The 24,078-nt window shown below is 51.1% G+C and overlaps 3 protein-coding genes and 1 non-coding gene across 9 annotated transcripts in view; 1 reads left to right on the top strand and 3 right to left on the bottom strand.

Moving 5' to 3' along the window:
- PDAP1 (PDGFA associated protein 1) lies at window positions 1-13,198 on the bottom strand. 2 transcript variants are annotated; one of them, XM_025380546.1, is made up of 6 exons: window positions 12,899-13,198; window positions 9,006-9,097; window positions 7,545-7,652; window positions 4,620-4,741; window positions 1,841-1,992; window positions 1-746 (listed from the first exon to the last, which is right to left on the bottom strand). In XM_025380546.1, the coding sequence occupies exons 1-6, from the start codon at window positions 12,909-12,911 to the stop codon at window positions 688-690; spliced, it is 546 nt and encodes a 181-aa protein (XP_025236331.1). In that variant the 5' UTR covers window positions 12,912-13,198; the 3' UTR covers window positions 1-687. The 2 variants fall into 2 exon arrangements, with proteins under 2 accessions (XP_025236331.1, XP_025236330.1); XM_025380545.1 differs by lacking the exon at window positions 1-746 and having other exon boundaries at window positions 1,052-1,992; window positions 12,899-12,951.
- On the top strand, window positions 13,010-23,205 carry BUD31 (BUD31 homolog). Of its 4 annotated transcripts, none has more exons than XM_025380548.1 (6): window positions 13,010-13,373; window positions 14,401-14,538; window positions 15,439-15,561; window positions 19,766-19,888; window positions 21,065-21,231; window positions 22,980-23,205. In XM_025380548.1, the coding sequence occupies exons 3-6, from the start codon at window positions 15,468-15,470 to the stop codon at window positions 23,028-23,030; spliced, it is 435 nt and encodes a 144-aa protein (XP_025236333.1). In that variant the 5' UTR covers window positions 13,010-13,373; window positions 14,401-14,538; window positions 15,439-15,467; the 3' UTR covers window positions 23,031-23,205. The 4 variants fall into 4 exon arrangements, with proteins under 4 accessions (XP_025236333.1, XP_025236335.1, XP_025236334.1 ...); XM_025380550.1 differs by having other exon boundaries at window positions 13,279-13,358; XM_025380549.1 differs by having other exon boundaries at window positions 13,343-13,613.
- Window positions 18,614-18,717, bottom strand: LOC112621967. The gene has a single exon (XR_003118885.1). It is a non-coding gene; the product is annotated as a small nucleolar RNA U13 (small nucleolar RNA).
- LOC112621186 (ATP synthase subunit f, mitochondrial) overlaps window positions 22,715-24,078 on the bottom strand; it is a 46,269-nt gene continuing 44,905 nt past the window's right edge. For both annotated transcript variants that reach the window (XM_025380475.1, XM_025380476.1), the window contains one exon: window positions 22,715-23,740. In XM_025380475.1, the coding sequence (XP_025236260.1) occupies window positions 23,555-23,740 (186 nt within the window). In that variant the 3' untranslated portion in view covers window positions 22,715-23,554. The remainder of the gene's footprint in view (window positions 23,741-24,078) is intronic.

The raw sequence follows: 24,078 nt of genomic DNA, 5'->3' as shown, positions 1-24,078 counted from the left end.
TTACGATAATGTCAAGTTTAATCTGCCAAATATACAAGTTGAATTTGTGGAGCATGTTTTGCCTGGGTGCCACACAGTAAACAGAGGTTTCTTGAAATGATCAATGGGTAGGGTTAAAAATGGGCACTGGCCCTGGCCGGGTGGGTAGGAACCGGGCAGGGAAGGGCAGACAGGCGAGGCCTCGACCAGACAGGACTGACCAGGGACAAGCCATGACCCTCGAGGACCCAGGGGCACAGGCTCCTGGATGACAGCCCCTCTCTGAATGAGCACCCAGGCAACACAGTCCAGGGCTGGGTATAGCAAACCTGTCGGCAGCTGCCTCCTGGGACAACCATCCCCTTACGTGCTATCTACCAGACAAATGAAAGCTCTTCTTACCCCATCTCCCAGGCACCCCCCAGCAAGGGCTCTGAATTCTAAAAACAGCGAAAACATTCAAATGGTTACATATGAAATGCTGTCCTGCATCTTTCTGTCTCAAAGATAGCAGCTGCCCCTCCCCCAGCCCCCCCCCACATTCCCCAAACAATTTCTGTGCCAAGATGAAAAGGAGGCCCCAGGCCATGGGGGGCTCCTGGCCGTGAGGGGCTGTTGCAGCGGCGCCAGGGCACAGGGTGGGCAAGACACAGCAGAGGTCCTGGCAGCGCGGCCCAGGTCCCCGGCATCTCCTCCCACGCGTCGCGATTACTTATTCAGGGAGAGCGACTGCATTCGTTTTCCTGACAATGTGGCATCATCTTTTGCTGAGGGTGGGAGGAGAAGGGCAGGGGTTAAAACAAAGTAACTCCCACCCCTCCCAACACACGCGGCAGAACCCTAGAACCTTAGGTCTGAAAGGCTGCAGAAAACATCCTGTGCAACAAAGAAGGGAGCCGAGGAGAGCCGAGGCATGGGAGAGGATTTCTGCTGCAGCTACCACCCCGGGACCCCCTGACATTACCAACACGTTTCAGTGGCCAGACCACCTTATAGAAAGCTGTCCCCTCCACAAAGCCCCACCAACACACACTCTTGTGGGCAAATGGAAACTTCACACCCCACCTCCCAGCAGAACCCTGTAATTCTAACCTCCCGCCACGGGTTCTGAAGTCTAAATTAAACGTTCCAACAGTTACATGTGAAGTCCTTTCCTGCTTGGGGTTTGTGAAGCAGGGTTGAATCGGAAGTTGGGATCACTGGATTTCTGGTGCAAGTGACAACATCCCTGAGCAACTGGTTTCCCCTTTCTGGGCCCGCTTCCAGGCAGGACAGATGGACATGTAGGGGCTCTCACAGACTCCCGGGAGATGGAAGGCTGCAAGTCAAATGCTCCTATGAACGACCAACTCCCATAGCCACCCTGGCCTAGAGGAACTTCCACCACCTCTGGCCTGCCTGGAGGGAAAGCACAGGAAAAGGGATGCCTGGGCCGGACGTCAAGCCGGTCTGCACTGCTGTGTATCCAGCTCAGCCTCCCAAGCCCTGGAGATGGCCAGCGGTGGCCCCAGGCAGCTCTCCCGGGTTCCTAAGGCACCAGAGACCTTGGTGGGACCTGTGAGTCTCAGGCAAGGTCTGTACTAGGGGTGTGGTTTCCTGTGACCTCCTGCTGTTCGGAGTAGTAACTCCACCTATTGTGGACAGTGCTGTGCTGGGACTTCAACCCACAACTGACTCCATGATGTCACTGGACCCTCCTGGTCCCCCGGCAAGTGGCAGGCAGAGGGAGTGTGGGCTCTCTAGGCAGTAATCACTCCTCACCTCATCACCACCACGCGGACAGGGACACGAGTTCAGGGCTTTGTGGCTGGCCCAGGACCAAAGTTGGGGGCTGTCCCTGCATGCACAACCCAGCCCTTACCTTTCCTTTCCTCTTCCTTCTTCCGGGCAGCCTCCTCCCGCTGTTTCCGGATGATGGCCAGTCGGGCCAGGTCGGCCTTGGCTTGCTCTGTCTTCCCGGCCAAGTGCATCTTCATGTAACGCTCTTTTGCCTTCTGCTTCTCAATCTCTTCTCTGTGTGGATAAAATGGTGTCACGGGGACATCTTTCCCACCACTGTTTGCCAAACTGGATGGGAGTCAGAATAAAGGCCAGGGATTCGGCCTAGGGCCAAGGTGGAAGGGGTGCTCTGGCTGTGAGTCCCTGGCTCCATGAACCCCCTGCTTGGTGGACGTTCACCAAGAAAGTGAGCAGGAAGAAGAGGCCCAGGGAGAGAACATCTATGATTTCCAGAAAGCCTCAGTGGGAGAGGGGACAATGTCCACCTATAGCAGGGAGGGGAGGATGCCTGAGGGCTTCATGATCAGGCTCTGGTGGCCATGGAGAGAAGGGGGACCAGGCCAGGAGTGTTCCAGAGAAGACGACCAGGAGGATGAAAGCAGTGGGGACCATATCCTACAATGAATGAAGGGCCAGGCGCACTGGCTCAGGCCTGTAATCCCAGCACTCTGGGAGGCCAAGACAATAGGATCACTTGAGGCTATAAGTTTGAGACCTGCCTGGGCAATATAGCAAGACTCTGTCGTACAAAAAAGAAAATTTAAAAATTAGCCAGATGTGGTGGCACACATCTGTTGTCCCAGCTACTTGGGAGGCTGAGGCAGGCGGATTGCTTGAGCCCAGGAGTTCAAGGCTGTGGTGAGCTATGATTGCGCCACTGCACTCCAGTCTGGGTGACAGAGTGAAACCCTATCTCTAAAAAATACAAACAAAAAAAGGAGTGAAGTGGAAGAAGCAGCCACAGGGCATAGGATGAGGACCACAATGGGAAACAGACACACCCAGTCTCAGGTCAACACCACACGACCCATTCTTACAGCAGCTCAGATGTGCACGGTGCTGCCCCCCAAAGACACAGCCCCCATCAGTAGGGGGGTGGGAATAATCGCTGGGCTCCCATGGGACAAAGGTGTCAGGAATGAACCCCCTGAATGGAGTCAGTGGTGAGGGTCATTCGCTTCCTTTTGAGGATCTTCCCAAGCTTGAGATTCTGAACTGGAGTGGATGCCCTTCGGGGTGAGATCGGAGGGCCTATTGGCACTGGATTCCTGGAAGAGCCAAGTGTTGGAGTGGGGGAGGGCCCTGCCTGGCAGGAGGCTGGGGGAGAGACTCGGCCTCCCAGAGGTCTTCAGGGTACACAGAGCTGGGGAGTAATGAGAAATCAGGCATGGGAGGTAGCCAGAGGGGAGGGAGAGGGACTTAGAGGAGTGGAAGGAGCAGACGCCTCACTACAGAGATGAGGAGATAATACCTGGTGACCTGCAGATCCTAGCCCAGGAAGGACGTGCCACACTCAGAAGCCTCTAAGCTGAGCCTCAGGAATGATGACCGAGGCAGCCCAAAGGCTCTGCAGCACCCTTCGGTGAAAGCAAAGTGCCAGGCACGGCATCTCTGCAACCTCAAAGGGCAGAGGGAAGGAGCAATAGGATCCCTTTTACTGGTGATGACACTGATGCCCAGAAAGGGCACAGCCTTATTTTTTTTTTTTTTTTTTTTTTTTTTTTTTAGACGGAGTCTTGCTCTGTCACCCAGGCTGGAGTGCAGTGGCCGGATCTCAGCTCACTGCAAGCTCCTCCTCTCGGGTTCACGCCATTCTCCTGCCTCAGCCTCCCGAGTAGCTGGGACTACAGGCACCCGCCACTTCACCCGGCTAGTTTTTTGTATTTTTTTTAGTAGAGACGGTATTTCACCGTGTTAGCCAGGATGGTCTCGATCTCCCGACCTCGTGATCCGCCCATCTTGGCCTCCCAAAGTGCTGGGATTACAGGCTTGAGCCACCGCGCCCGGCCAGAGGGCACAGCCTTATTGAAGGCTGCACAACTGCCAATGGCAGAATACTACAGTGGCAGAATACTACAGTGGCAGAATACCCAGGTTGCTGGGTTTTTGAAGTCAATGCCGAGAGAAAGCTACTGAAGGGGGACAGAAGGGTCCTTAGCAGCTGCAATCACACCCAAGTTCATGGCCTTCCCCATGAGGCTTTCACAGACACACCCTTCCGCCATTATCCTAAATGCCCAGTCAGGAGAGAAACCAGCAGGCTTCAACCTCTTGTAAGGCCCTTGAGGTCACCTGGCGGCTGCCAACAGTCAGGGCACCAGTCAAGGACTGATCCTGTGCCAGGTGCTTCAGTACATGATCTTGATCCTCATACAACTCTTGAGGAAGATATTTGCAGCTTCATTTTCACACGAGACTTGGAGAGGCCTGGGACAGCTGGCTGAGCTGCGCTGGGCTGGACTGCCTTTCTGGCCGCACAGGCTCACAGACCTCTTCCAGTCCCCAGGGCCATGACACTACAGATGGATGCAGGTCAGGAATGGTCAGATCAGTGGGGTAAGGGAAGTCTCCCCGGGGTGTGGTGCTCTGGAAGAGGGGAATGGAGGGCAACCCTCTGTATCCTGCACCACTACCTCAAGCGCAATGCTCAGGTCTGAGTCTATTGTCCTATTTCCCCTGATACCACGTATCAATTGGTGAAAACAAATTCTGTGTGGCTTTTTAAAGGCTACTGGAGGGCCGTTGGGGAATGAGACAGAAATAAACAGCCACAGCTCCCAGCCAACTGGGGACCTTAGCATCCCACAGGCCAACTGCTAGCCTGTATTCCCCGGGTCACAAGGCCCAGCCAGTGATGTTACCGTTCTCTCCTGGAAAGCTCCTTTGGCCCGTCCAGATCCAGCTGTGTGACCTTTTTGGTTGTCTGTGCCACCCGGTTGGGGTTCTCGATGTCGATGAGCCCTTCGACGCCTTTGCGCTTTTGCTAGAACAGGGCAAGAAGCTGGTTGTTGGAGTTCAGGTCCTGTGGAGCCCCTGAGGGCCACTCACACCATCTCTAAACAGCCCATCTGGATGAGGACAAACTCATGCTCCACCCCTAGCCCACATAGTGCTCAGCCCAAGTCTCATGGTGGGGACAGCTCTCTGGAGCATCTTCACCAGCCTGGGAAGAGCCCACAGAACGACTGCTCAGGGTCCAGTAACTTGCCTAAGTCAACCAGAAAGTAGGTGGTAGATAGGAGGTGCGCCCTACCCCAGCTTGCAAGCACTCACATAGTGCCACTCCCCCACTTCAAGCTCAGCTTCCAAAAGCAGTTTTCCATGGAATCCCATGCCTGATTCTTCTTGCAAGAAGCGCTGGCCTGGAATCCCCAGGGCAGGGTGGGCCAAGTGTGCGCTGTCAGGACCAGTTCCAATTCCTGCCCACCTTAGCTGATGGACTGGACGTGTAACTCAAGAATGAGCCACTGGATCACAGACTCTACAGGTTTGGGGTGCTGGCCCAAGAATCTGGAACCTGCACCCTTCCACCTCCCCTGGGGAAGTTCCAGAAGAAAGGAGTGTGTTCTCAATGCAGCAGGTTTGGTCAAAGTTTCAGGTCCTGTCAATTCCATTAATTCTCCTTAAGGGGGCAGGGAGACAGCTTTGATTCCACAGAGCTCCCTCCACACACTTCCAGTCCAGCTGCACACTTACACCTCCACTCGGATGCCTGGCACTGTAAACTTAACATGCCCAAGACAGAACTTGAGATCCATCCTTTACCCAACCGGACCCTCCCTGCAATCCTAAGCATATCCTTGATTCCTCGTTCCTTCAGCAACCCCCAAATACGGCTTACATCTGTCCACTCTTCTCCACTGCCATTGTCACCACCCTAGGGCAAGCCACGATTTCCTTTTTTTTTTTCTTTTGAGACGGAGTTTCGCTCTTGTTGCCCAGGCTGGAGTGCAATGGCACAATCTCGGCTCACAGTAACCTCAGTCTCCCGGGTTCAAGGAATTCTCCTGCCTCAGCCTCCTGAATAGCTGGGATTACAGGCATAAGCCACCACCCCCGCCTAATTCTGTATTTTTAGTAGAAACAGGGTTTCTCCATGTTGGTTAGGCTGGTCTCGAACTCCCGACCTCAGGTGATCCGCCTGCCTCAGCCTCCCAAAGTGCTGGATTACAGGCGTGAGCCACCACGCCATGCCCAGGACTTCTGATCTAAACACTGCTCTTACTCTCAACACCTATCATTCACTCTGCATGGAGAAGCCAAAATAATCTTTTAAAAGCATATCTGGAGGCCGGGCGTGGTGGCTCACACCTGTAATCCCAGCACTTTGAGAGGCCAAGGCAGGTGGATCACGAGGTCAGGAGATCAAGACCATCCTGGCTAACACGGTGAAACCCCGTCTCTACTAAAAACATGAAAAAATCAACCGGCGTGGCAGCGTGCACCTGTAGTCGCAGCCACTTGGAAGGCTGAGGCAGCAGAATGGCGTGAACCGGGAGGCAGAGCTTGCAGTGAGCTGAGATCACGCCACTGCACTCCAGCCTGGGCGACAGAGACTCCGTCTCAAAAAAAAAAAAAAAAAAGCAAACAAACGCATATCTGGTCATGTCTCTCTCACCCTTCAAGGCCTTCCCCAGCTGCCACTACCCACCATAAAGAAGTCCCATGCCAGGCATGGTGGCTCATACTGTAATCTCAACACCTCAGGAGGTTAAAGTGGGAGGATTAGTTACGCCCAGGAGTTGGAGACCAGCCTGGGCAATATAGTGAGATGCCCGTCTCCATAAAAAATTTAAAAATTAGCTGAATGTGGTGCCAGTCTGGGCAATATAGTGAGATCCCCGTCTCCACAAAAAATTTAAAACTTAGCTGAGTGTGGTGGCGTGTGCTTTTGGTCCCAGCTACTTGGGAGGTTGAGGCTGCAGTGAGCCGTGCACTCCAGCCTGGGTGACAGAACGAGACCCTGTCTCAAAAAAAAAAAAAAAAAGAGAAAAAGGGGCCGGGGCGGTGGCTCACGCTTATAATCCCAGCATGTTGGGAGGCTGAGGCAGGCGGATCATGAGGTCAGGAGATCAAGACCATCCTGGCTAACACAGTGAAACCCCATCTATACTAAAAATACAAAAAATTAGCCGGGCATGGTGGTGCGCACCTATAGTCCCAGCTACTTGGGAGGCTGAGGCAGGAGAATCACTTGAACCCAGGAAGCGGAAGTTGCAGTGAGCCGAGATCGCACCACTGCACTCCAGCCTGGGTAACAGAGCAACACTCTGTCTCAAAAAAAAAAAAAAAAAGAAAAAAAACCCCAACCCCTTCAACAACTACACAGGAGGTGCCCTTGCCAATCTCTCCTGCATCTGGACCACTCTGCTCCTTACCCACTAAGTCACAGCTACACTGGCCCCTGTCTGGTCCTTGAACATGCCAAGCTTATTCCCACCACAGGACCTTTGCGCTTGCTAATCTAGTTTCTCAGTTGCTCTGCATGCCAATTTTTACACAGCTGGCTGCACCTTGTTTTTGAGATCTCAGTGTATAAGTTGGTTCACCACCACAATGCTTTTCCAGGTCCCCTCAATCACAGTCTGTTTGTTAGTAACACTTCTCACTACTTGAAATGACACTCTCTGTTTACTTCTTTATTGTCTGTATCTCCCATAGAGTGTAAACCCTCAAGAGCAAGGACGTTGTCTGCATCTACCTTTGGGACTGGTACTAAACGGTCACTCAATGTTTGTTTGTTGAATGAATGAGTCCAGGCCCCAGGTCCTCAAAAGACTCAGTACCTGGTAGTCATCTTCTTCATCCTCACTCTCATCTGAGTCTAGAGATTTCTTCTCCTTTTTGGGGTCACCTGCAGCCCCATCTCCACCTTCTTTTTGCTCCTCTTCTTCCTGTTTCAGAAATGGACAACCTGCAGAATCAAAAATGCAAAACAAATCCCCAAGACTGTGACCCCATCACCCCCCAGATTGTGGACCTTGAGAAATCAAGCCTCTGGAAGGATGGAACCAAGGATGACAAGGGTCCTACTGTGACCCTGGCCCCCAGGGAATGGGACCTGGGCCAGACACAGGCAGCCTATGCACTCAGCACCACAGCTTAGAGGCCATGCCCATAGTCCAGCAAGCCCCTCACACAGCCACAGAAGGCCCTGCTCCCCTTCCTAACCCAGCCACCTCAGCCAGGGTGAGAAGTTTGTTTCCTGGAGTCAGAAGGACTCAGCCACCAGGCTGAAAACCACCATCCTGCTCAGCTCCCACCTGCCACATGCAGCAGCCAAATCATGCTGGCATTCCCAGGCAAGTCCTCTCCGCTCTCCACTTCACTCCATGGCAAGCCATCCCCCCCGACCCACCCACACAGGTGACCTCATGCACCAGCTTCCCAGAACAACACCTCAGAAGGCTGCTTCCCTCCACCTTTCTTGCCTTCCCACCAAAAATGTTCCTTACAGAAACCTCATGTCCTTTATCTCTTGGCACTTGCCCACACATTCTCCATGTCCTGCTCAGCTGCTGGCTCCCCCAAGGACCCCTCCCAGACCCCACAGCTGGATGTGGCCTTTCCCTTCTTGAGGCTCCTGGGGCACGTCACGGCTGTGTACCCATCTGGCCCTGACTGCTCCCTTAGGCCCTTGATCCAGGCATCAATCTAATGATGTGGTAAGGATGCAGATGCTGACGATGGGAATGTATTCTATTTCCTAACAGGGGCCTGAACAATGTACTATGGGAGCAGAGGAGAGGGAACTACTAAATCAGCTCTGGCTGGAGGGGAGGCACAAGTCACAGAGGAGGAGAGGCTAAACAACGTCTCCAGGGATGGAGAGCACACTGCTGATGGGGGTGTGGGAAGTCAGGGCACATGTCATGTGCAGTGTGGCAAATCGTCCTGTGTGGCTGCAGCAGACAAGCAGGGGTGCTGGGAGCTTGAGCTGTGAATGGACAGGGCCTGCAGGAGGGAGAGCCTCCAGAAAGTAGGTGCACAAGACCAAGAATAGGGCCCTACTAAGGCAGCTGCTGCAGAGCGGCCACAGTTCTTTCTAACCCATCCAGGCAGAGGATGCCCATGCCCTGACTGTCATTGGTTGTTCTGAGACTCACACCTGGGGCTCACTGCCCTCCCGACCGCCACGTGCTAGCTTGTCCCTGCGAATGGGTAGTCCTTGCCTGGCCTCTCTGTGAACCAAATTAGCAGAGCACCACCCTGGGCCACTGGCGTGGCCTGGACAGGCACGTACTCACCCTGGCCTTCTGCTTCTCAGCCTGCAGCTGTGCGTCGATCTCCTCAGGGCTCGTATACTGCCTCGCCCGGCCTTTGTGGCCTCCCTTTCTCCCTGCAGGGACCCGCAGTTTAGAATGTGAGGGGGGAGGCAGCTGCCTCGACTGTTCTGACCTCCCAAGGGCTGTGTCCTGCTTGGAGTGCTCTCATCAGAGGCCACAGAGGCCTCACCTACCCCTCACCCAGCACCACCCAAACCAACACCTCCTCCACCCTGTGTTCAGAGGCACACAGGAAGCAACTTGTGACCATCTGATGCATCACCAAACTGTGTACTAAATGATGGCTCCCACACAGAAGACCGGAGGGGAGGACATGGCGGACGGTGCACTGCAGTGACTGGCCACATCCCCTGGTCCCTTATAATCCAAGCATAGTGGACTCGGATGCAACCACAGAAATATGTACCACTTACGCCCCTGCCGTCACTATAAGGGCTTTTTTCGCAATGTTTGGTCACAGCCAGGGGCGCATTTTTTTATTTTTATTTTTTCTGAGATGGAGTCTCGCCCGAGCTGGAGTGCAGTGGCACAATCTCAGCTCACCGCAACCTCTGCCTCCCTGGTTCAAGCGATTCTCCTGCCTCAGCCTCCCAGGTAGCTGGGACTACAGGCGTGGGCCACTATGCCCAGCTAATTTTTGTATTTTTAGTAGAGACGGGGTTTAACCTTGTTGGCTGGCCAGGATGGTCTCGATCTCTTAACCTCGTGATCCACCCACCTCAGCCTCCCAAAGTGCTGGGATTACAAGCGTGAGCCACCGTGCCCGGCCAGCCAGGGGCACATTTGATTCTCAGAACAAACCTATGGTACAGGAGTGATAGCTGGTCCCATTTCATAGACTAGGAGACTTAGACCAAAGCAGAGTGCTGAACACCACGAAGTTTAGAGTCTGACTCCCAGGTTCTACGCTTACTGGCTTGATGACTTTGGGCAGGTATTTAACCTCTCAGTCTCAGTTTCCTCATCTGTGTCCCTACCTCACAGGGTTGTCACAAAGATAGATGAATTTATCAATATACAGAAAGCTGCTGGAACAGTGCCTGCTACTGAATAAGCACTACAAAAATGTTCACTAATAGCCGGGCACGGCAGCTCACGCCTGTAATCCTAGCACTTTGGGAGGCTAAGGCAGGCAGATCACTCGAGGTCAGGAGTTCAAGACCAGCCTGGTCAACATGGTGAAACCCCCTCACTACTAAAAATACAAAAATTAGCTGGGCATGGTGGCATATGCTTGTAATCCCAGCCACTTGGGAGGCTGAGAATCGCTTGTACCCGGGAGGCAGAGGTTGCAGTAGCCGAGACTGTGCCACTGCACTCCAGTCTGGGCCACAGAGCAAAAAAATTAAAAAAAAATAGCTAATGGTTACTTTTCCCTCTAATCTAGTATTTGGTGGAAAAACAACAACAACAACAAAAACCACCACTGAGCACATAAGCAATTTACTGCAGATATCAGAAATACAATAAAATACCTCATGTTCATCTTAGTAGTTTGGCAGAAAGAGAATACTTAAGGCAAAAAAAAAAAAAAAAAAACCCAAACCTACAGGCAAAAACTTTGTGCTTAGACTTAGAAATGATTGGCAAAGTACAGCTGAAAACAAACCTGACTACACAGTCTTAAAAGTTAAAAATGTGCCTAGCAATTAAAGTGTCAGTTTTATAGTCTGACCCTCTTCAGCCGGGACACCAGGCTGACCCTTGCTAAAGCCATCAGCCAGTTTTAAAGCAGGGTGGCATCCCCCTCTGCTGGTCCCCGAGTATGCAGGAGTGGCTGTGGCCTCGACTTCCACACACGACCTCTCCTGGAAGCTGAGGCCCACCTGATTTCCAGTCTATCTCTGAGCAGAGACTCTGTAATCAGCCAGAGTTGCTCTGCACTCCAGAGGCGGTAGCAGAGATACTGGTCTCCTGATTCCTTACAGCAGCTGCAGAGCCATAATTGGGCTGCTACAGACCACACCACCCATTTTTAATGACTACCTAGATTCCCAGGGGTGTCTAAGTATATGCTTACTAAAGTCCTATTGTGAGACAGCAAGTGTGCCAAGAAAAAAACCAACACCCTTTCTTGCTCTCTTAATACAGCAGGCAACATTAACAACTCGAAATTTAAAAAACACTTTGCAGTTAACATAACGCAAACAAGAGTTGGTCCTTTGCTCTTGGGGAGGTTGATACTTTTAACACCTTCAGGGTTTTTTGCGGTTTTCAGATTAACCCAAGAAAACGTACACCTTGTCTACCCAAAAAAGCTTTTCACAAGCCCAAAGACCATTTAGCTATGAATTCATATTTAAGGTTTTCTTTTTTTTTTTTTTCTTTGAGACGGAGTCTCGCTCTGTAGCCCGGGCTGGAGTGCAGTGGCCGGATCTCAGCTCACTGCAAGCTCCGCCTCCCGGGTTTACGCCATTCTCCTGCCTCAGCCTCCCGAGTAGCTGGGACTACAGGCGCCCCCCACCTCGCCCGGCTAGTTTTTTGTATTTTTTAGTAGAGATGGGGTTTCACGGTGTTCGCCAGGATGGTCTCGATCTCCTGACCTCGTGATCCGCCCATCTCGGCCTCCCAAAGTGCTGGGATTACAGGCTTGAGCCACCGCGCCCGGCCATATTTAAGGTTTTCTAATTGTAACCTCCAACCTTTGCCCAAAGTATCCATTAAGTAAAACTTTGGAAGGAGGACGGCTCATTCAGCAACCTCCTTTTACAGATGAAGGGACTGGGGAACAATAGCAGAGAGACTTTTCCAGCTACAGAATAAATCAGTAGAGAGCTAGGTTTAAACACATTTAGCTCTGTAATGCCCAATTATCTCTGGAGTCAGGAAGCGATTAAGGTTTGAAAACGCTCCAGGCAGATGTTTCTGTGGGTTGAGTGCATTAACCAACATAACACATGAGCTACCAATACAAATATATTTGTTTTGTGCCAGGAGGTAGCCAGGCACTCTGTGAGCGCTATCATTTTACCACCCCAGCCCCAACTCACCCAGCTAAGGATTAGCCCAGTGTTTCAGATGAGAGGGAGGTTAACTTGTTCACGACCACAGAATTAGACAGTGACACGGCTGGGATTCAAATTGGGGAATATCGATTCTAAAGGGGGGAACAGGATAGAGGACGGGCTACAATGGACTGGGCAGTCATGGACCTTCTTAGAAGGCCAAGACCTGGCAAAGCCTTAAAAATAGGAATAGTTATTGCTTCACTGGGCACTTTTAACGACTGCCTGGCACTGTACTGCCCACTCCACGTGGATTACCTAGTTGAAGCCTCCCAACAGTACTACGAGGTCGGTACAATCGTTATTCCCATTGGCAAAAGAGAAAACGGAGACAGAGGAGGTGGAGCGACTGGCTCAAAGGAACACACCAAGCCGTTACCGAACAGGGGAGTCGAAACCAAGTCTGCAAGGCTCATGGGCATCGCCTTAAGTCTTCCTACGCAGGCCTGGCTGAACCGAAGCCAGAAAAGGCCCACGTTTTACGCGAGAGGCAGGCGGGCCCGGCACAAGCGCGGGACGCGGTGACTCAGTTCCCGGCCAGCCTAAAAGTGGGATAAATTCCAGAACCCCTAGGCCCGGAGAAGCGCATCCTAGATCCGGGTTTCTACGCTGGCCAGGACCAAGAGCTTCCGAAACTCCTCAGACCACTGACGGAGTGGCTCTTGGACACCACAGTCCTCAGTTTCCCCATCGGGACAATTGGGCGTCGAGGCCCAGGCCTGGCTCTCAACCAGTGCGGACAGCCTCCCTCTGCGTTGCTCTCAGAGACGCCCACGGGCTGAGGGGACAGCGGGAGCCGGACTCGGGCCGCCCCTCTACGCCTGCAGGACACGCGCGCCCGCCCCTCACCTCCTTTGGGCATCGCGGCTCCGGCGGCTGCGGCGGCGGCGGCGCCTCGAACTGACACCGGAACCGGAAATGTCTTGGGCTCGACTTCTTCCGCCCGGCCCAGTCCCCGCCGCCGCCGCCACCACCTCAGTGGCCGCAGTGGCCGCAAGGACCCGGACCTCAGGGAGGGCTCCGCACGGAGTCGGACTGTCCTGTGCGCCGCCTGAGTCCAGGCTTGCCCGCGCGCTGCCAGGCAACAACGCCCCCAGTCTCTCCGTTCGGAGAGACGCGTGGCCCTGCCGCACACTCACCGGAAATGAGGGCAAAAGGCAACAGCGACTCTGGAATTCTATACAGGCATTGCTGAGGACACCTAAGATGACGCAATCTCCGCGCGGGATGGGCGGGGCTCCGCGAGGACCTCATGCCTCAGAGCTCGCCTGAGGAGCGGAAGCCGTCAGTCGAGAAGCAGCTACCCAAGGTACCGTAGGTTCCGGTAGGTGTTTTCCCTCTGTTCTCGATTACCTTGGCAACGGCCGAGGCGGGAGACCAGTGGTCTGCACCGTCCTGGAGGGCGATCTGAGTAGCTGGACTCTCAGCCAGCCACTGGGATGTGTTCGGGCTTTGGACCTTGAGGTCGGAGAGAGTCCCGAGAGGAGGCGGCGCCCCCGTTCATTCTTCTGAGGGGCGGTAGATTTGGGGGTTTTCTTCTAGGATCCTCACGCCGTTTTCTCTGGTAGGAACGTCTTCTGTCTAAATACTGATTGTTTTTCTAAGCCAAGTTCAGGTGCTGTCCTTTTTATGAGTTTTCACCACAATCCCGCACTAATATCTTTCTTCGCTCCTCCTCCCCTCCTTCCCCGGGCGCCGTTCTCTCTCTTACACCTCCCGGCACATCTTTCTTCTCGATCTGATTACCTCCTACCTCCTCTTTTCTCCTCGATCTAGTTACCGCCTACCATTTCCACCTCGGGGAGGCCTCGTCTGACTCCCGGGCTGGATCAGGGCCCTCGAATTTCCCTGGGTCATAGAAAAGCGATCATTCTCTCGTCACAGGCTATGCGCCTTGGGGCCGAGACCAGAACTCACCTATATCAAGCTTCAGCGTAGGGGAGACTAGTGCGAACACCGCTGATTTGGGAGTCAGGGGCCCTCCAGAGTCAGGCTTTGCAAATTCCCAACTGTGTGACCCTGAGTCTACCTTCTAGAGTTTGATTCCTCATCTATATGGTTGTTTTAGAGAGTTCATGAGAGGAGGCTCTGTGGGGGGATTTCTTAGATACCTTACAGAAGGGAGTGACTGAATGAGTTTGAGAGAGATGAATCTGTTATGCTGAAAGGTAAATACTTAACCTGAGTTCTCTCTGGCAACAAGGAAATGCTGTGTGGTTTGAAAAACGCTTTGCTATTTAGATTTGGATTGGCCTCTTATATGGGAACTACCTGACGTGTCTTTATGGAATATGTTGTTTGGTGTGAAAGAGACCTTGGCAAAAGTCTAATCCACTGCCCTCATTTTACAGATGAAACCGAGGACCAGAGAGGGAAAGTGACCTCAAAGTCACAGACTAATTTTTTAGAGCTGGACAAGAATCCAAGCCTGCAACTGCAGAGACCAGAGATCTTTCTGCTATCTATACTCTTGAGAAGCACATCCTAAGGTACTTTGCTTTTACAACCATCGTTCCCTTTTTATTTTATGTTTTGTTTCGTTTTGTTTCTTATTGAGACATAGTCGCACTCTGTCACTTAGGCTGGAGTGCAGTAGTGTGACATGGCTCACTGCAGCCTTTCAACCTCCTGGGCTCAAGTGATCCTCTTGCCTCAGCCTTCCTTGTAGCTCAGATCACAGGCATCCACTGCTGTGCTCAGTTAATTCGTCATTTTTTTTTTTTTTTTTTGTAGAGACAGTGTTTCACCTCATTGCTCAGGCTGATCTCAAATTCCTGGGCTCAAGCGAACCTCCCACTTCAGCCTCCCAAAGTGCTGGCCAAGACCAGAATTACAGGCATGAGCCACCGCGCCTGGCCTTCCATCTTTGCCTTTTTAAATACTCACCCCCATGGCTCCCTGAGTCACAGCCCTCCTTATACTCTATTGTAATTGCTTTTTCTCTTGTCTGTCTTTTTGCTAAAATGTCACCTTTTAAGGGGCAGAGGCTGTGCCTTAACTATTTGTTCTGTGTTCCCAACATCCAGTATAGGGTTAAGCTTGTAGCTGAAGTTAGCTAATGACAACAGCAAATGTCTCTTAGGCATACATTATCCACCAGGCATGATAGATACAATTATAATGAAGTCTTTGCAATGACCACATAAGGTAGCTTCCATTATCCCCATTTTACAGATGAGGAAACAGAGACTTAGGAAGGTTAAGTACCTTTCTGAAGATCACAGCGGGTAAGTAGCAGAGCCAGGATTTGAACACAGTCTGGGTGCTGAGCCCTGTCCCATAGCTGTGACCTTGTGCAGACTCAAGGAAGTCAGCCTGTACTAAAATAATGACTGACAAAGGCCTTTGGCGATTTGAGACTCAGAAACCAATTCATTTTTCCCCCCTAGATCTTTGCAAATTATCCGACGGAAGGAAAATGCCTAAAGTCAAAAGAAGCCGGAAAGCACCCCCAGATGGCTGGGAGTTGATTGAGCCAACGCTGGATGAATTAGATCAAAAGATGAGAGAAGGTGAGTAGGGGAGTTCCTGTCTGGGTGGGCTGGGTCCAAGGGTCAAAGGCTTAGATGCCCCCAGGGGACAGGCATAAATGCAAATATAAAAAGAGGGTGGTCTACTAACACTGAGCTGTTGTGTTTGCTTATGAACTCATGGAAAGTGTCCAAAAATAAGATAACGTTAATGAAAAGGTCCTCAAAAAGCCTTTTTTTTTTTTTTTCCAATTTGAATATAAAAGGTTATGAAATATAAATCAAATAGTCTACCTGTAGTTATTTACTATTTTGGTTAGATGTATATTTAAAATCATACAAAATATATTTACTTGGAAGTGCTATTCCTTTTCAGTCTCATTGATTAGTCTTTGCAGCATCTGTTTTCTGTCACTTCCGTGTAAATGGCGTGTGAACCTGCTTTGTGAACCCATGTCCTATGCTGTCTTTGGAAATTGGAAATTTTATCTGAAGCCACAAGCATCTGTTTGCCTTAAATGATCACAGTGTGACTACTTAACCAATTTACTTTTTTTTTTGAGATGGAGTCTTGCTCTGTCTTCCAGGCTGCAGTGCAGTGGCGTGATCTCGGCTCACTGCAATCTCTGCCTCCCATGTTCAAGCAATTCTCCTGCCTCAGCCTCTCGAGTAGTTTGGATTACAGGCACGCGCCACCACGCCCGGCTAATTTTTGTTTTTTTAGTAGAGATGGGGTTTCTCCATGTTGGCCAGGCTGGTCTCCAACTCCTGGCCTCAAGTGATCCACCCACCTTGGCCTCCCAAAGTGATGGGATTACAGGTATGAGCCACTACACCTGGCTGAAGTTACTTTTTAAAGTAACTTTTGAAATGCTTGCTTATAACTAACCTAATCATGGTTATTATGAGGTCGTGCGTCCAGCAGTAATTACTAAATTAAAGCAGTGTTAAATTACTTTGCCCCTTCTTAAAAAAACTGTTGTTACCAGATACCTTCTATTAAATACTCAGAACTTGCTTTGCGATTTAGATTTGGATGGGCCTGTTGCAGTAATCATGGTCATTCTGGGCTGAGAGATTTCTTCCCCAAACAGCTCTTTATCAAAATAAAGGAAATGGGAGCGTGCAGGAATAGAAAAGATTTTGCAAGTCTTTGAAAGTAAATTAACTTCATTTTCTAAAGGGTGACTTTTGAGGGGAGGAGGAACCTTACTTTGTGTTTAGATATTCTTTACCTCCAGAAAAAAGTATTCTTTGTTCTGTTTTTCTTCTTTTTGTTTTTGTTTTGAGATGGTCTCACCTTGTTGCCCAGGCTGGAGTGCAGTGGTTCAGTCACAGCTCACTGAAGCCTCCACCTCCCAGGTTCAGGTGATCCACCCACCTCAGCCTTCCAAGCAGCTGGGACTACAGGCATCCACTGCTGCGCTTGGCTAATTTTTCTTTTTTTTTTTTTTTTTTTTTTTTTTTTTGAGACTGAGTCTGGCTCTGTCGCCCAGGCTGGAGTGCAGTGGCTGGATCTCAGCTCACTGCAAGCTCCGCCTCCCGGGTTCACGCCATTCTCCTGCCTCAGCCTCCCGAGTAGCTGGGACCACAGGCGCCCGCCACTTCGCCCGGCTAGTTTTTTGTATGTTTTAGTAGAGACGGGGTTTCACCGTGTTAGCCAGGATGGTCTCGATCTCCTGACCTCGTGATCCGCCCGTCCCGGCCTCCCAAAGTGCTGGGATTACAGGCTTGAGCCACCGCGCCCGGCTGATTTTTCTTTTTTTTGAGACGGAGTCTCGCTCTGTCACCCAGGCTGGAGTGCAGTGGCACGATCTCAGCTCATTGCAAGCTCCGCCTCCCGGATTCATGCCTTTCTCCTGCCTCACCCTCCTGAGTAACTGGGACTACAGGCGCCTGCCACCACGCCTGGCTAATTTTTTGTATTTTTAGTAGAGACGGGGTTTCACTGTCTAAGCCAGGATGGTCTCTATCTCCTGACCTCGTGATCCACCCACCTTGGCCTCCCAAAGTGCTGGGATTACAGGAGTGAGCCACCGCCCCCGGCCTGCGCTTGGCTAATTTTTCGTAGAGATGGGGGTGTGTTAGTCTGTTTTCATGCTACTGATAGACATACCTGAGACTAAGCAATTTACAAAAGAACGAGATTTAATGGACTTTCCGTTCCACGCGACTGGAGAGGCCTCACAATCATGGCAGAGGCCAAGGAGGAGCAAGTCACGTCTTACATGTGCACCTGCTGAATCTTTACTTCCTGCTTTTCTGCTTGGATCACAGCATTCTGTTTGTTGAGCTGAATTGTAATACCTAGGTAATTGAATGGCTTAAAAGCTGGAGACAGTGAGGCATAGTCTTCTTGACCACTCCTCGCCCGTCTGTTCTTCCCTAAAAACTGAGGAGGTCATAGACAAAGATGAACTTCTGATTGCTAAGAGAGAACTGCCTTGTGGCGAGTATGAGTGCCACCTGATCCTGCATGTGTTGAAGGGTCAGCTTCTCCTGCGGCCACTTCACTGAGAACCTGTAGACTGGTCTAGTTTATTTGGCTTTTCCTCAGCCCTAAAGGACTTTGGCTGGGAGATGAAATTAGAGGTGCCTTCAGGATGATTAGGATGCCCATCTGTGGGCCTAGAATTATCTTGAGAAATTACTATGCTGTAGAACTAGATCTGAAAGTATAGGGACCAAGGTTGGTTTTTTGGCTTTTTTTTTTTTTTTTTTTTTTTGAGACAGGGTCATCTGTTATCCAGGCTGGAGTGCAGTGGCATAATCTCAGCTCACTGCAACCTCTGCTTCCTGGGTTCAAGCACTTCTCGTGCCTCAGCCTCCTGAGTAACTGGGATTATAGGCATGTGCCACCATGCCCAGATAATTTTTGTATTTTTAGTAGAGACAGTGTTTCGCCATGTTGGCCAGGCTGTTCTCGAACTCCTGACCTCAAGTGATCCATCCACCTTGGCCTCCCAAAGTGCTGGGATTACAGGCGTGAGCCACCGTGCCCAGCCGGGACTAACTTTTTAACAGAAGTTACCATTGAATGATCTTTTTAAAAATCTATGTTTTCTAATTCTGTAATTAAAAAGACTTTTTTTCTTGTCACACAGGTAATGTGCCAACATTGTGACAAAGTTTGAGAGTGGCATGTCTCACACATGGATGTGAACACCCAATCATCACACTCATGAATTACAAAAGGATCCAAAAATAGACATTTTTAATTTAAAACAAGTATGTTTAAATTACTTAGCTTACTTTTTATTTATTTTTTTTTGAGATGGAATCTCACACTGTTGTCTAGGCTGGAGTGCAGTGGTGTGGTCTCTGCTCATTGCAACCTCCACCTCCCGAGTTCAGGCAATTCTCCTGCCTCAGCCTCCTGAGAAACTGGGATTACAAGCGTGCACTACCACGCCTGGCTAATTTTTAAATTTTTAGTAGTGATGGGGTTTCACCATGTTGGTCAGGCTGATCTCGATCTCCTGACCTCATGATCTGCTGACCTTGGCCTCCCAAAATGCCCAATGACTTATTTTTATTAAATAACAGCTTTATTGAGATACTAATCATATCTAATCATATACTAATCATATACTAATCATATGAAAGTCATCCTGTTAAATTATCCAATTAAGGGGTTTTTAGTATATTCACAAAGTTGTGCGACCATTGCCACAGTCAATTTTATATTTCAAGGTTCATCTGTGTTGTAGAATACATCAGTACCTAACTTCATTCCTTGTTTTTTTTTTTTTTTTTTTTGATACCGCATCCTCCCCCTCAGGGTTCAAACGATTCTCCCACCTCAGCCTCCCAAGTAGATGGGATTACAGGCACGCACCATCATACCCTGCTAACTCTTTTGTATTTTTAGTAGAGATGGGTTTTCACTATGTTGACCGGGCTGGTCTCAGACTCCTGACCTCAAGTGATCTGCCCATCTCAGCCTCCCAAAGTGCTGGGATTACAGGTGTGAGCCACCGAGTCCGGCCAGCCCTGTTTAACTTCTTGAGGAGCCACCTAACTCTTTTCTGCAGTGGTTCCACCATTTTACATTCCAACCAGGAAGGTAGGAGACTTCCAATTTCTCCACTTCCTTGCCAACACTTGTTATTGTGCCATAGTTTTGATTATAGCTATCCTAGTGGGTATAAAGTGGTATTTATTCATTATCACTAGTTATTTACAAAAAGAAAATTCTGCGCAGACCGACCCTGTTCCCCCAAACACACACTTTGTTTCTCCCCAGCTGAAACAGAACCGCATGAGGGAAAAAGGAAAGTGGAATCTCTGTGGCCCATCTTCAGGATCCACCACCAGAAAACCCGCTACATCTTTGACCTCTTTTACAAGCGGAAAGCCATCAGCAGAGGTAATTAGTCTCTCTTGGCCTTTCAAACTCGAGTCACTTTTGGAGTTACTGAGCTAACTACAATCCTTATTCTCACAACTTCTGCAAGTCATGGTTTTTCTTATCACTAAAAATAAAGGGGAGCCAATGCTGGCTGAGTTTTGTGTGTGTGTGTGTGTGTGGTTTTTTTTTGAGATGGTGTCTCACTCTGTCACCCAGGCCTAGAGTGCAGTGGCACGATCTTGGCTCACTGCAAGCTCTGCCTCCTGGGTACAAGCGATTCTCCTGTCTCAGCTCCCAAGTAACTGGGATTACAGGCACCTGCCACCACACCTGGCCAATTTTTGTATTTTTAGTGAAGATGGGGTTTACCATATTGGTCAGCCTGGTCTCGAACCCCTGACCTCAGGTGATCTACCCGACTCGGCCTCCCAAAGTGCTGGAATTACAGGCATGAGCCACCACTGTTGGCTTTTTTTTTTTTTTTTTTTTTTTAATGAAACAGGGTCTTGCTCTGTTCCCCAGGCTGGAGTGTAGTGGTACAATCATGGCTCACTGCAGCCTCAACCTTCTGGGCTCAAGGGATCCTCTCACCTCAACCTCCCGAGTAGCTGGGACTACAGGTGTGCACCACCCCACCCAGCTAATTTTTAAATTTTTTGTAGAGATGGACCCTTGCTATGTTGCCCAGGCTGGTTTAACTCAAGTGATCCTCTGGCGCTGGCTTCCAGAAGTGCTGGGATTATGCCACCTTGCCTGGCCTAAATACTTTTTTTTGGTTCCTCCTCCAAGGACTGTCCCACTGCAATACTGAATGCTTTTTTTTTTTTTTTTTTTTTGAGATGGAGTTTCACTCTGTCACCCAGGCTGGAGTCCAGTGGCATGACCTCAGGTCAATACCACCTCTGCCTCCTGGGTTCAAGCGATTCTCCTGCCTCAGCCTCCTGAGTAGCTGGGATTACAAGTGCCTGCCATCATGCCCAGCTAACTTTTGTATTTTTAGTAGAGACGGGGTTTCAACATGTTGGCCAGGCTGGTCTGGAACTCCTGACCTCAGGTGATCCGCCTGCCTCGGCCTCCCAAAGTGCTTGGATTGCAGGCATGAGCCACTGCACCCAGCCTGAATGCTCTTTTTGATCAAGGGTGGGGAAGGTTTTTAGACCATGGTCTGATGCTCTTTCCCCATCTTTTTGACAGAACTCTATGAATATTGTATTAAAGAAGGCTATGCAGACAAAAACCTGATTGCAAAATGGAAAAAGCAAGGGTATGAGAACTTGTGCTGCCTGCGGTGCATTCAGACAAGGGACACCAACTTCGGGACGAACTGCATCTGCCGTGTGCCCAAAAGCAAGCTGGAAGTGGTAATGTCTGACACACACGCTTGATGTTATTTTCAGCTCAAAAGCTCTAGTCAACTCCAAGGGATCTTACGATATTTGGTTGGGCTGGAATGTCGTTTTGTCCCTGAATGTCCTGCTGGCTCTCCCTCGCGGGAGTGGGTCCCTTTTTTCAGGAATCCGTGTGAGGCAGCGTGTGGCTGTGAGTGTCTCTGTTAGGTCTGGGGCCAATCTCAACTCCACCTTTGGGCAAATTACTGAACCCCTTTCCTCACTTAGGAAATGGTAGTGAGGAGCCCTAATCCCGAGATGGTGGCAGGGTGACATCAGGGAAGGGTGGCCACTGAGTTCCTGTCTCTTTCCCTCAGTCCTCACAGTGATACTTTAACATTACCATCACTGTTTCTTCCCCCACCCCCCGAGACGGAGTCTTGCTCTGTCGCCCAGGGTGGAGTGCAGCAGCGCCATGTTGACTCACTGCAACTTCTGCCTCCTGGGTTCAAATGATTCTCCTGCCTCAGCCTCCGGAGTAGCTGGGATTACAGGCGCCCGCCACCATGCCCGGCTAATTTTGTATTTTTAGTAGAGACGGGGTTTCTCCATGTTGGTCAGGCTGATCTTGAACCCCCAACCTCAGGTGATCTGCCCGCCTCAGCCTCCCAAAGTGCTGGGATTACAGGCATGAGCTACTGCGCCCAGCCTACTATTTCTTCTTTCAGAACTTTCTGTTCCAAGTACCACTCCTAGGCCAGGCACCTCAGGAGTGGTGCTGAGGGACAGGAGCTGAGCTCTATCCGGCCCCAGGCCCCTCTGAAAGGCAGCTGTGGCCTCGGCACACAGTTGTTGGCCCAGCTGGGAGATCAGGCCCCACGGCCCATCTGCCAGCCTGGCCTTCTTGTCCCCAGCTCCACACAGGTGCCTCTTCACACAGGTCCCTTCATGCTGCAGTGAGACAATGGAGAGCTGCGGCTGGATCTGAGGACTTGTGTACTGAGCAGTGGGGGCGAGCAAGGGCCGCCTCCACGAGGAAAGACTAGGGTGTTGGTTTTCTGATGGAGGCAGGGAGGGGTGGCAGAGTGGCAGAAGCCACCCCTCCCCTGAGTGCCCACATTCCACAAGGGATCCAGGTCGGGGGGCTGGTGGACTGGGGTGCTGCTTCAACCCAGTGGCCAAAACAGCCTGCTGTAGACTTACCTGGGTTTCATCAGAGGATCCTGTTTACTTAAACTACGGTCTTGCTCCTCCAAAAAAAGAACTGAAAAAGTAAAATAAACACAAGCCACTGTTCTAGGGCTTTCTGGCCAGCCAAGCATTGGGCCGCACCAGGCCTGGGGGACAAGACGCTTCTTTCTGGAGGGCTCTGGGCCAGAAGGGTGTAACTCAAGTGCCCTCTTCCCCACCAGAGTGTCCCAGCCCAGAGGCTGCCCTGAAGTCCCCAAACAGTAGCAGAGCCACCTCTGCTTATTGCAGGGTCTGTCATGCTCACTTCGGGGAATAATGAGACTCATTCACACCGATTTCTTTTTCTTGATTGGCAAACGTGTGTTAGATTTGCATAACGTATTATAACTACACATACAGATGTAACCTTGGTATCAGTAGCAGCTGTTTCCACCTTCATGAGGGAGCCAAATTTTCCGTCCAGAGCTGTCACAGAAGGGTTTCTGAGGTGTGTCCCTATATGGCATGGTGGCAGAGGGTTGCCATGTATGTGAGCGTGCAGGGACGAGGGTGGCGCAGTGGTATCACCTCAATGTTCTCCTCCATTGCAGGGCCGCATCATCGAGTGCACACACTGTGGCTGCCGTGGCTGCTCTGGCTGATGCTAGCGCTCTCCACCCTGGACTCTGGACTTCGCAGGTTCCTGCCTGTGGCGCCACCCACTTCCTGGGAGCAGCGAGCAGTGCCCCAGGCCCAAGTTGGAGCACGGGTCTCTACGGGGAAGGCTTTGCTGTCCATCAGCTGTGATTTGTAAAAATAAAATCTTTAAACCTCTCGGGCCCCACGTCTATTCTTTCAGAGCATTGGCCTGTGGAACCCGGCAGGGCGGCACCAGGCCCCAGGGACCAGATGCCCCAGTCCCCTTGTGGTGTGTGAGGTGACACGCAAAGGTACTGGAGCTGGAAGACCCAAGGTGACATGCGAAAGTGGCTGGAGCTGCCCTTGGACCTGCCGGGAGTGCAGGCACCTCGGGCCTAGCATGTGTCCTCACACCAACACCCGTGACACACTGCAGCTGTTCCTCAGGGCCTGGCTCTTCCCCCAGGCAGGAGGTGACACCAGCTCACTTGTCCTGGGGCTCCCACAGAGCACTGAGGGCTGAGCACGCTGTTCAGCTGTGCTCCCATCACCTGCCCCCAAGGGCACATCCGTCCACATCAGCCTCCTTGCCAGTGTCCTGGTCCTCCTGGGGCTTGGTCCGGAACTTCTGCCAGGGGTGCAGGGTTTCCTCTGCGGGCATCACTGTCAACCACTGCTTGTAATAGGCTCGGAAGCCGTCAATCTTCGCCAGGTAGGTGTTCCTCCCTTGGTACTGGAATTACAAAAGCGAGGCTAGAATCACTCCTGTTACCTACAGCTAATCCCAAACCTCGGCAGCTGGCTCAGGCCTCAGGGAAGCTGGTAGCTGCCATTTTCCCTTCCAGGTGGCTGCAGGGGACAGGGCAGAAAAGCTGTGAATATGCACTATGGGAGTAGCTTACTTCAGAGAAACAGGTCCCAGCTGGGTACCCTGGGGCAGGCCCAGAGCCATCTGCCTAATAGCGTTCTTCCCAAACAGGCACTGCTGTGCTCCTCCATCCGCACTTACCACCCTACGCCCCCAAGCTAGAATCACTGGGTCCCACCTGCCTCCACAGCCTGCCGAGCCCC

Source organism: Theropithecus gelada, chromosome 3 (assembly GCF_003255815.1).
Source record: "Theropithecus gelada isolate Dixy chromosome 3, Tgel_1.0, whole genome shotgun sequence".
Taxonomy (NCBI): Eukaryota; Metazoa; Chordata; class Mammalia; order Primates; family Cercopithecidae; genus Theropithecus; species Theropithecus gelada.
This window is presented reverse-complemented; position numbering and strand designations above follow the sequence as displayed.

Bases quoted from the DNA above. Each gene is read 5' to 3' on its own strand.
- BUD31 (XM_025380548.1), top strand. From the start codon at position 15,468: ATGCCTAAAGTCAAAAGAAGCCGGAAAGCACCCCCAGATGGCTGGGAG. The intron at 19,889-21,064 runs GTAATTAGTCTC...TCTTTTTGACAG, and splicing joins GCGGAAAGCCATCAGCAGAG to AACTCTATGAATATTGTATT. The intron at 21,232-22,979 runs GTAATGTCTGAC...CCTCCATTGCAG, and splicing joins CCAAAAGCAAGCTGGAAGTG to GGCCGCATCATCGAGTGCAC.
- PDAP1 (XM_025380545.1), bottom strand. The intron at 7,653-9,005 runs GTGAGTACGTGC...TTTCTGAAACAG, and splicing joins CTGAGAAGCAGAAGGCCAGG to GAAGAAGAGGAGCAAAAAGA. The intron at 4,742-7,544 runs GTACTGAGTCTT...GCCCTGTTCTAG, and splicing joins ATGAAGAAGATGACTACCAG to CAAAAGCGCAAAGGCGTCGA.